Source organism: Chiloscyllium punctatum, chromosome 9, assembly GCF_047496795.1.
Source record: "Chiloscyllium punctatum isolate Juve2018m chromosome 9, sChiPun1.3, whole genome shotgun sequence".
NCBI classification, from domain to species: domain Eukaryota; kingdom Metazoa; phylum Chordata; class Chondrichthyes; order Orectolobiformes; family Hemiscylliidae; genus Chiloscyllium; species Chiloscyllium punctatum.
In genome coordinates this window covers 39,322,890-39,335,059 of record NC_092747.1, presented here as the reverse complement: position 1 = coordinate 39,335,059, position 12,170 = coordinate 39,322,890, and the positions used below count along the sequence as shown (strand labels likewise).

Sequence of the window (12,170 nt, the reverse complement as noted above, 5' to 3'; positions counted from 1 at the left end):
TTCACAATTATTGATCATACATTAATCATACAGTTAACTTCTCAAAGTTTGTTTACTTTTAATACATAATCAAGAAGTAGTATTTCTGGAGTCACTGTGAAAATAATTATTAACTGAGTCGTAATATATTGTAAACTTGAAAATAAATGCTTTATGTTATAAGAATGTTTATCTATTTAAGTCTGAAACTATTTATGATGTGTTGCCATATTTAGAATCAAGAAATAACATGAAAAACAGTGTTTTATATTTGATGACAGTGACATTGGAACACAGTATATATGGTTTAATTTTGTGAACCTAAAATATGAGCAAAACAATAATGAAATTTAACACGAGTTGGTCAATTGGAGGAAATGGAAAAAAAGCATTCAGCAAGTTTCGTGGAACTAACAAGAGATTACTTCAGGATTCTCTCAAGCAGTACTTTATTTCAAATTAATGATAAATGCTCTTACATCTCAAAACAATTATTTGCTGATTTTACATGTTGCACATCCTCTTAAGGGCAATGCTAGCAACACTTACATGAAAAAAAATTAAAATATTAAAGGAATAGACCTGCATTTATCCTGCAGCACATGTACACTCAACAATAAACACAATAATTTAACCTTCATCAAGCGATTGTTTGTTCCTAGTTGGAATAACATATCTGCTGGGCATTACACAATAGGAAGGTGATAGTTTTGCAGAGAGTGTAGTATTGATTATTTAAAATGGTTCTGGGGATGAAAGATTAGAGTTACTTTGATAGCCTGGAGTTGCTGGAGCTGTACTACCTACAGCAGACAAGTCTGGAAGAAGATTTGATGGTGGAATTTAATATTGCGGGAGGTATAAATAGAATGAATATAAAAAAACTGTTTCAAATAACTGGAGAGTTGATACCCAGTGGACACAGAACCCAGAACAGGCTGCCCCCAAACTGATATGGAGTTAATTAAAAAGTTCAAGTTTAAGATAGAAACAGCACACATTTATATTCTCAGGAAGCATTTAATATTACATTTAAGTTATATTAATTCTGTAGTTAACAAACATTGATCATACATAATAACCATACAGTTGACCTCTAAAGCTTAGTTATTTACTCCTCAATTGTGAAACAAAAGTATTTTTGATGTCACTGTTAAAATTACTTGCTGAGATGTAATATACTGAAAACTTGAAAATAAATGTTTTACATTCTGAAGAACATTTAGCTATTTACTTGTCTAAAACTATTCATAACTTGTTCGCATTTAGAAATGACGAACAATGTAAAAAGAATAAATGTTTTACGTTTGAACAACATGGCATTATACCACAGTAAATATTGTGTTATTTTGTGAACCCAAACATTATCAAAACAGTAAAACAATTTAACATGAGGAAAATCATTGTTACACAATAAGTGGTTAGGATGTGGAATACACTGGCTGATAGGTTGGTGAAAGCAGATTCAATAGTGGATTTGAAAACAAAACTGAATAAATACTTAAAGGAGAAGGAATTGAGCAATGCTATTTCTACACTTGGCTAGAAAATTGTTCACATTAACACTGGATGCCTGAAATTGGAATTTGTCCCTTTACTAACATGATGGACAAAGAAACACATTTATATTCTTGACTTTTCGTAAATATTTATGTCAAGGATGCACACTGGTGATGGCTGAGTTAAAGAGTAACATGATTGACAGTAAGCTGTGGCAATGAGTACAATATTGGCTAATTGTGAACTCTGAACTCGAAAAAGGTTACAAGTTAAGTCCATGCTGAGACTGTAGCTATTTAAAAATATTCATTAATAACTTAAGGCACATTATTGTGCACTGAGCAAAATCTTTTGTACTTCCTGTAATTTTGAGTTTAAATTGTTTTCACCCTCAGACTGTACACCTAAGTGCATTTTGGAATTTTGTTTTTATTTGTTCAGTGGATAGGGATGTCACTGGCAAGATCAGCATTTATTATCCATCCTGAATTGCTCAGAGGACAGTTAAGAGTCAACCACATTGCAATGGTCTGGTGGTACATATGGACCAAGGGGCATTAGTTATCCAGACGGTTTCTATGACAAACAACAGTGGCCACTATTAGGCTAGCTTTTCATTTCAGATTTTTTATTGAGTTCATATTATTCCCCCAAACATTAACCTGAGGACAGGATTACTAGTCCAGTGACATTACCACTATGCTACTGCCTCCCCTTAAATATTATATTTGTTAAAATCACATTAAATGGAACATATTGTAATGGGACAAGTTGAAGACTATTATAAACTCTAATATTCAAGTTGGAATTTTTAAATAATTGTTTACATGTATATTTTTGGCAATTAAAGATTTATTAATAAATTAACAATGGTATAATATGCAATTTTTTCAGTATGGAAATATATTTGGAAGTATATCAATAGGAGGCAGAGCAAATGAAAAAGGTCATTCCAACCAGTTTATGATGGATATATTTTTCAGGGTATTGATCCTATTGATGATTGAATCAATTTAATGTTCACCAAATCACATTTGCATAAATGTGACTTTGATAAATTTGTTAGCAGCTTTTTCATTTAAAATTCTATGCAAAAAATTGAAAACTTCTGCTCCTTTGTTTCAATTAATATAGATGTTGTTAATCCCCTGAAACTGGGTTGAAAGTGCATAAAACCCATTAAAAATAGAGATTTTTTATCCCAGTCAGTATAGTGAAACAAAGTGCTAAAACATCCTTCCCTCACTATCCAATCCTTCTGACAATTAATTGAAAACCATTTTCTAACAAGAATGTAACATAGAAAATTTCCTCACATCTGTATAAAATAGACTAGCTTGTTTTTCCATAGATTCATATCTTCGGCCCACCGAGTCTGTACCAACATGACTAAAACTAAAAGTGCGTGAATCCCAATTTCCTGCACGTGTCCCATATCCTTGAATATTATATTTGAAGTACTCATCCAAATATTTTTTTTCAAAGGTTGTAAGGATTCCAATATCCACTACTTTCCCAGGCAGTGCATTCCAGATTCCCACCGCCTTTTGAGTAAAAACACTTTTTTGCCCAAATTCTCTGATTTTTCTGCCCTTTACCCTACAACTGTGTCCTCTTGTGATCAAACCCTCAACCAAGAGGAACAACTGCTATCTATTAACCCTGTCCATACCTCTCATGATCTTATATACCTCCGTCCCCCCCTTAGTCTTCTCTGATTTAAAGAAAACTAACCAAACCTGTCTAGTCAGTCCTTATAGATCAATTTCTCTATCCTAGGCAACATCCTGGTGAACCCCTTCTGTAGCCCCTCAAGTGCAATCGCACCCTTCTTGGAGTGAGATGACCAGAATTGCATACACTTGCATACAAGTAAGCAAGTGTCCCATATGCCTTAACTATCTTATTCGTGTGCTGTGCCGACTTCAGGGATCAGTGAATAATTACCCCAAGATCCCTCTCTTTCTCTAAGCTACCCAACGTCCTGCCATTCACTAAATACTCCCTCATCTTGTTTCTTCTTCCAAAGTGCATTACCTTGCATTTATCAGGGAGGTGATGGCCAAGTGGTATGACTGCTGTACTGTTAATCCAGAGACCAAGGTAATGTTCTGGGAAGCAGAGTTTGAATCCCACTGTGACATATGGTAGAATTTGAATTCAGCAAAAATTTGGAATTAAGAGTCTAATGGTGACTGTGAATCCATTGTCAACTGTTGGAAAAACCCATCTAGTTTACTAATGTCCTTTAGGAAAGGAAACTGCCATCCTTATGTGGTCTGACCTCATGCGACTCCAGATCCACATAATGTGGTTGACTCTTAACTGTCCTCTGGGCAATTAGGGATGGGCAACAAATGCTGTTCTTGTCAGTGAACACTCATCCCATGAATGAATAAAAAAATTGTTTGCCCATCTGACTAACCTATTTATATCTTTCTGTAACCTACAATCATCTTCTTTGCTATTAACCACTCTACCAGTCTTGATGTTGTCTGCAAATATCCTTAATATTCCCCCCACATTTTCAAATATATCATTTATGTATATAACAGACAATAAGGGTCCCAGTACCCATCCTTGTGGTAGACCACTGGACAATGGTCTCCAGACACTCAAACAGCCTTCTACCACTACCCTTTGTCCTATTATTAAGTCAGTTTCTGATCCATCTTGCGAAGTTTCTCTCAATTTCAACTTTCTCCAATCAGTTTCCCATGTGGGACCTTGTCAAAAGCTTTGCAAAAGTCTATGTTAACTACATCAAGTGAACTTCCCTCATCCACACACTTGATCACATTTTCAAAAATTCTAACAAATTTGTTAGGTATGATCTCCCTCTGACAAAGTCACGCTGACTATTCCTAATTAAGTGGGTGTAAATTCACTCCTTCAGAATTTTCTCCAGTGGTTTTCCTACCACTGATGTGAGACTCACTGGTCTGTAATTTCCTGGTTAATTTCTACCATCCTCTTAAAAAGTGGAACCACATTAGCCGTCCTCTGGCACCTACTCCCTGGCCAGGGAGGAATTAAACATTTATGTCAAAGCTCCTGCAATTTCCTGCTTTGCCTCCCACAGCAGCCTGAGATGTAATTCATCTGGGCCAGGGGATTTATCTGTTTTTTTTAAGGCTGACAAAGCCTCTAATACTTCCCCATTTCCAATGTCAAACTGTGCAAGTTCCTCACAGTCTCTTTCCTTGAATTGCGTATCTACATTCTCCTTCTCGAGAGCGAAGACTGAAGAGAAGGACTCATTCAACACCCTTCCAACATCCCGTGGCTTCACACACAGATTCGCCCCTTGGTCCCTAATGGGCCATACTCATTCCCGGGTTAACTTCTTCCCTTTAAGTACTTATAAAATATCTTAGTATCCTCTCTAAACCTGTTTGCAAGTCCTTCCTTATGCCCCCTTTTTGCTTTTCTAACTGCTTCGAGTCCCCTCCTGCACTTCCTGTATTTCTCTATGGCTGCAGCTGAATTGCTTCCTTTGGACTTGCTAAAAGCAATACTCTTCTTCTTTATCCAGAGCTGAAATGTCCTAGACGTCCAGGGTTCACTGAACATATTGCTCCTATGTAAAAGGGTACATGTATCCACGTAAAGGGTACTTATTGGACCTGTAATCTTCCCAGCTCCCTTTTGAAGGCTACCCCCCTACCCCCAGGAAGGAGCTGTTCCCAAAACCTGGTGGTCAGATCCTGCTTTATTTTAATAAATACTGCCTTCTCCCAATCTAGTGCTTTTGCGCACCATGTTTTTCCTTGTCCAGTACAAATTTGAACCATACTGTGTTGTAGTCCCTATCACCTAAATATTCCCCCACTGTCGCATCAAATACTTGTCTGGCTTCTTTCCCCAGAACCAGATCCAACACTGTACTGTGCCTCATTGGGCCTTCTACATTTGATTAAAAAAGTCCCCCAGATACATTTCAAGAAATCTGCCACTTCTAAACTCTTAACACCATGACTATCTGATTTGTGTTGGACAGGATAAAATCCCGGAGTATAAATACCCGATTATTACTCTTGCACACCTTTGAGAACTGTCTACCTAATTGTTCCTCTATTTCCCACTGACTCTTTGTGAGCCTATAGTATACTCCCAGTCAAATAGCTACCCCCTTAACCTTCCTAAGTTCTACCCACAAAGCCTTGTCTGAGGACCTTTCTAAGATATCTTCTCTCCTTATTGCAGTTTTGGTTTGAGATTTCCAACATTTAGCATTCGGCTTTTGGTCACACTCTAATTATTCTGTCTCAGCAATTTCATAGACTCTTTGAAAGGGGTAGTGCTAAATGCATCAGACTAGATTGATTTGAATATGTATTGGATACTCTGAGTACCTACTACCTAGCGGTAATAATGGTATTGCGCGAAATCTCAGTTTTGAATTGTATGCAAAACTGTATAAACATCTTATTTTTGTGTAATATGAACAAGCAAATAGATTGGCACATGGAGAGGCTTTGAAAATAGTCAGTCAAGATAACCAAAGCTTGCATGAGAACTAACTGCTGTCTTCATTGCTTGACAGTCCAGCATAACCTTCCTCTTGAGGCCTCCACCAGAATAAGAAACTGAAAGAGCAGATAATATAACATATTGTTAGTGATAAAGCAATTTCACAATACCTCAAGTTCAAATATTAAAAATAGCTGGGGTAGAGCTTCTGCTAATCAACAATTCCAGCGCAAATCACCACTATTTAGAGAAGCATTTTTCACTCTTCCAAGTTTCCAGTCAATTTCATTTGGATGTTACCAATGCAAAACTTGCCCTGAACCAAGTTGTGTCACGTGCTAAAGTAAATCAGAAAAACAAATCCTTGATCTAAACAAGAATGGCAAATTGGTAAATGATTAAGCATTGCCTTTGAGCAACTTCAAGATATTAATATTAGTTTTAAAACTAAATACTGGAGAAGCTAAAGGGACTTAAAATAGATAAATTTGTTGGACCTGATGACCTATATCTGGGACTGTTGGTTGAGGTGGCTGTGGAAATTTTGATGCATGTGGCCATCTTTCAATATGCTCTAGACTCTCGAATGGTTTCTGCTGCTTGCAAGCCTGAAAATGTAAGCGCATTACTTAAATAAAGAGGGAGAAAGGAAACAAGGAGTTATAGAACTATTGGTTGAGCATTAGTCATAGGGGAAGTGTAAGAATCTATAGGAAAAGAATCTAATGACAGGACACTTAGAAAATACTGGTAGGACAGTACAGAGTGAATATGGATTAAGAAAGGAAAATCATATTTAATAAATCTAGAATTTTTTAAGCACAGAATAAATAAAGAGAAATTTGGATGTGGTCTATCCAGAGATTCAGAAAGCTTTGATAAAGCTCCACATGAGGTAAAGAAAAAAAATTAGACATGGGATTATTTGGGGAGGGTGGGGGAGCAGAACTCATAAAGGGTCACTTGACAGTATATTCCAAACTAACAATCTGATGCACCTAGAATGACAAGGAAAGTAATGCATATGAATGTCATCTGCAAGATCCCTTCATCAGGCAGAGCTTATGCTCGAAACGTTGACTCTCTTTGCTCCTCGGATGCTGCCTGATCACCTGCAACATCCCTTCTAAGTTACACAGCATTATTTATATTGGAATTATATTGTCCCCAGGTCAAAATTCTGGAACTCCCTTCTGAACAGGAGCTACCTCCACCACAACAAGGCAGCTCACTACTATATTCTCAAAGGCAATTAGGGATCAGCAATAAATGCTAAGAAAGTCAGCCATGCCTCCCATCCTCGAACATAAATAAATAACTTTTATTATAAATGTTGATACATGAATGTAAAATGTAAAGTGGATGCAATTTCTATTGGGGATGTTTGGATTGACAGGCAGGTAAATAGCCATAGTGCACAGATTCAAGATAATTTATAAAAAGTACAAAAAGGAGTTAAGAAAAAAAAACAGTTGTTTCATTGGGAATACACAACTTGGAAGAGTGATGGAGGCGGGCACAATACCAAGTTTAAAGGGAAATATTTGCATGAAAATGAAAAAAGAATAAGGGAGCTGCCAGAGGAAGTGATAGAGGCTGGTACAATTGCAACATTTAAGAGGCATTTGGATGGGTATATGAATAGGAAGGGTTTGGAGGGATATGGGCCGGGTGCTGGCAGGTGGGACTAGATTGGGTTGGGATATCTGGTCTGCATGGATGGTTGGACCGAAGGGTCTGTTTCCATGCTGTACATCTCTATGACTCTGAGTGGCACTAATTATATAACTCTCTCAAAGAGCCAATGGGTCATCTGGCCTCCTTCTGTGCTCTAGGACTCTCTGATTCAGATACATCACACTAGAACTTACCACATAATACAAATTGGAATGAGGCATAAACAAGCTGCCAGCATAAAGCTGAAGCCTGTAAATCCGTGGATGGTGGCAGCATAAACATTATTGAAAACTACGGAGGAAATGGTAGCGCTTAAATTTTCAAGACAAGCAACACAGGCAAACAGAACACCTGCAAATGAACAATAAAACCATGTTAATGATAGCACAAAGAAAGAATCTCTTGAAAAAAATCATGCTCTAATTCACTAATTACTTCTTCAACAGAAAACAACTTTCTTTTGTGAAAAATAGAACAAGGGAGAAGGTACTCAGAATATAAGACTGGCATAATCCAGTTAGGCTGACTGGCCCGTTTGCCTTGTGGATAAAAAAAAACACTCGAAGTTTCTGCATTGGATCATGGTGTCATTGAGGCAGCATGGTGGCTCAGTGGTTAGCACTGCTGCCTCGCAGCACCAGGGACCCAGGTTCAATTTCAGCCTCTGGCGACTGTCTGCGTGGAGTTTGTACATTTTCCCCGTGTCTGTGTGAGTTTCCTCCAGGTGCTTCGGTTTCCTCCCACAGTCCAAACATGTGCAGGTTAGGCGAATTGGCCATGCTAAATTGCCCATAGTGATAGGTACACGAGTAGGGGAATGGGTCTGGGTGGGTTTCTATTCGGATGGTCGGTGAGGACTTGTTGGGCCGAAGGGCCTGTTTCCACACTGTAGGGATTCTCATCTAATCTAATCTAAAGGGCTCACGATGGCTTCAACAGTAGCCATCAAGATAGTGCTACCTCTTACCTAAAGGCAGTAATTTTACAAAACTGTGCTCCTCGCATAGAGTTTCCTCAAGCCAGGAGGCATAAATAAATAACAAGTGTATTTGCTATCATCAAGAAATGAAAAAAAGTCATATGCAGCACATAGCCAAACCTCTAATATATGTTCCAGAATCTAAAGCTATATGTCAGTGATTTTTTTTATTTAATGAAGCTAATCACCATACTGTCAAACAAAATTAAATATTTAAAACTAAAAAGTCAAGCTATAGATATATTTTAATTATGCAGCACATTTTCTTATGATAAAACGTATAAAAGGATAGGCAGATGGCACAGTTAAACATAGCACACTCCTTACTGCTTAGACAGCAAAAATAGGTTGCACACACATACTGAGGTCAGTGTACTCTTCTACAGATTTTAGAAGGTTAAAGTATGTTTTTCAGTGGCCTGGACGGAGATAATGCTGTGTTCCTACTCTGCACTTGGCATCAATCTATGTAAAACTGTTTAATCACGCTTCTGAAACTTTATCGGTGATATTCTATGCAGCTTGACAAGAAAAGTAATTTATGCTTGGTACTTTCTCTGACCTGGGAGGACTCTGTATTTTACATGATTCATATGTGACGTATGTGCTTGATCCAAAACTTATTGGCAGAGTGTGTATGACTTGAGTGAGTAAAAGCAGCTGTTTACTGTTAACACTGAAAATTTACATTTACTCACATGGTGCAGACAATTATAGCATTCTGAAAATAGGACCAGAAAACAAGTCCAGTGAGCAAGGAGTTAATACCTCGCTGGCCACAGGTGAAATACCAGATGACTGGAGGATAACTAATCTGGTTCCTTTGTTCAGGAAGGGCAGCAGGATAGGCCAGGAAATTACAGACCAGTTAGTCTGGCATCAGAAATTATTAGAAAACATTCTGAGGGGCAGGATTGGTCAACAGTTGGAAAGGTAGGGATTTATCTGGGATAGTCAATACAAATTTCTTAGAGGGAGATCCTGCCTGACTAATTGTAATGAGTTGTTTGAAAAGGTGACTAAACAAAATTATGAGGGTAATGCAATTGATGTGGTTACATGGACTTCAGTAAGGCCTTTGACAAGGTTCCACATGGAAGGGTGGTCCAAAAGCTAAGAGCTCATGGGATCCACAACAAGTTAGCAAGCTGAATCAAGACAGGCTTGCAAATATGAGGCAAAGGGTGATGGTGGGGCCTTGGTGTACAAGTCCATAGTTCCCTGAAGGTGTCAGCACAGGTAGACAAGATGGTGAAGAAGCCAGGTGGGTGCTTGTCTTCATTAGCCAGAATGTAGAATACAGGAACAAGGAAATCTTGTTAAAACTTTATAAGGCACTGGTCATACCACAGATGGAATGCAGTATATGCAGTTATAATTACCATGCTACTGGAAGGACATGATTGCAGTGGAGAAAGTGCAGAAGAGACTCATCAGGATGTTGCCTGCAATGAAAAGTCTCAGTTATGAAGACAGATTGGATAGACTGGGCTTGTTTTCCTTGGAGCAGAGGTGGCTGAGGGGAAACCTGACTTGAGATATTAACTGTGACAGGCAGAGTAGATTGTGAGAATTTTTTCCCTATAGCAGACTTTTTAAGACCAGAGGGCATCAGTTTAAGGTGGTTTAGAGAAAATTTGAGAAAAAAGCCTTACCCAGCAAGTAGTCGAAAAATGGATTGTGCTGCCTGAGGGGGAGATGGAGGCACTCTCATAACATTAAAAAGCATCTTAAAATGCCAGGGTATAGCAGGCTATGGACCAAATGTAGACAAATGTAAGTTAGTGTAATTCAGTGATTGTTGGTCAGCAAAGACATGGCGGGCCAAAGGGCCTGTTTCTATGCTGTATGACTCTATGATATTTAACAAATATGCCATTCACCTTCCAGGTTCCTTGAAGCTGTTTCGTAATAATTATGAACTCAGTGCTTTGTTACGAACATAATTACACATCGACCAGAATATATACATTTTTAATTTCCCTTACAGTGAGACTAATAATTTTAAGAGAGGAAACTTTTGTTGGTTCAATGAATTTCCCTTCATTTGCAGCTTTTGGGGAGCAATGTCAGAAGTGCATCTTCCAGACAAGCGTAAATGACATCTTATAGATTCCCCTGTTTAATGGCACATATGTAGACTCTACTAGGCACGATCACTTTCAAAGATAGTTTCAGAATTATTATTACCACAATATCCACGCGCCTCTGAATGGAAACCAACATGTCCCATGCATTTATTGATACAAACTACACAAAACATGTGAAGTATGTTAAATAATTGACCTTGATCCTTAGGTGAGACTATCTTGGACATCATTGATCGTAGGACAGGGAGTGGCATGACAGCAAAAAGACAAACCAGTCTCACTGTAAAAAAAAAGTCAACAATGATCAGACACCAGATGATACTCATTGTGCAGTTTCAAAAATCATAATCTTACTTCTGTTCAATTATATACATACATTGTAACCTCATTAAAATATCTTATACTACTTATTTTGTGAAAATTTTGGGATTTATTCCACTATTCTGAACTTGACTCTACACATACACTGCTGGTTTCTCAATTTCTGTGCATTGCAAAGGTCATCTAAAACTCTACTGCTCCTGTCCAACCTGAAGTAAATCCTGGCCTTTCACTATTATATTGTTTGCTGACCTGTACCGACTCATAGTTACACAACATCTGACTTGAAAATACTCATACTCATTTTCAAATCAATCTGTGGCTCAAAGTTGCTAACCCCATAGTCTCGTCCAGCCTTATAGCTCTGTGAGCTGTCTGCATTTGTTTCATTCTGAACTCTGGAACATTCCTGATTTCAAGTCATTCCAACACTAGCAACTGTGCCTTCAATTACCAAGGCAGTACACCTCCTGCTTCTCTGCATATCTTTTTCCTTTAAGATGTTTGATTAAATTTATGTTTTGACCAAGCTCTTGGTGCTTTGCTTTAATATCTCTTTATATAATTGACCCCTTGCTTGGGACACGTGGTGCAAATGTTTAGATGACAATGTATCTAAACAACAAAGCAGACTTATAAATTATTTTTAAATAAAGCTTCTGTGAATCACATTGTTACATTTTATTACGTTTGAGGTGCAATAGAAGTACAAGTTATTCTTGTGGTACTGATTAATATTGTCTTAGCTGGGATTTTGAGCTCTCATAAGGGATTTCCGCATTTCAAAGGCAGTTGAGCACAAGAACCCACACAACTGAAGTCTTCATGATTGGAAGTAAAGACAATCTGAAAGGCACTCTCAGAGCCTGAAAGCTAGATTCTAATATATTTTGGGGGAAAAAAAAACTATCTTTGAACAGAACCAAATGGAAAATTCGGTCATCAAACAAATTCAATATTTGAGAAGAGCAGAGCCAAATATCTTCAAGTTAAGCAAGCAAAGCACAAAGCCAATGACAACCATTGCAAAAACACTGACTTCAGAGTCAGCAATTGCAATCAGTTACGCAAATCAAGAATTGGCCTAAAGCCTCATGAACTTAGGCTTAAATTGATCATTTTTTTCCTCACTTGTTGAAAACTCATCCATC

At 37.8% G+C, this 12,170-nt stretch overlaps 1 protein-coding gene across 3 annotated transcripts in view; it reads right to left on the bottom strand.

Moving 5' to 3' along the window:
• Positions 1-419: 419 nt before the first annotated feature.
• LOC140481311 (lysosomal proton-coupled steroid conjugate and bile acid symporter SLC46A3) overlaps positions 420-12,170 on the bottom strand; it is a 66,797-nt gene continuing 55,046 nt past the window's right edge. For 2 of the 3 annotated variants that reach the window (XM_072577290.1, XM_072577288.1), the window contains 3 exons: positions 10,895-10,978; positions 7,824-7,980; positions 420-6,068 (listed from right to left, as the gene is read on the bottom strand). In XM_072577290.1, the coding sequence (XP_072433391.1) occupies positions 5,999-6,068; positions 7,824-7,980; positions 10,895-10,978 (311 nt within the window). In that variant the 3' untranslated portion in view covers positions 420-5,998. Of the gene's footprint in view, positions 6,069-7,823; positions 7,981-9,980; positions 10,362-10,894; positions 10,979-12,170 lie in introns of those variants that run through there. The other variant, XM_072577291.1, reaches the window with a different exon arrangement.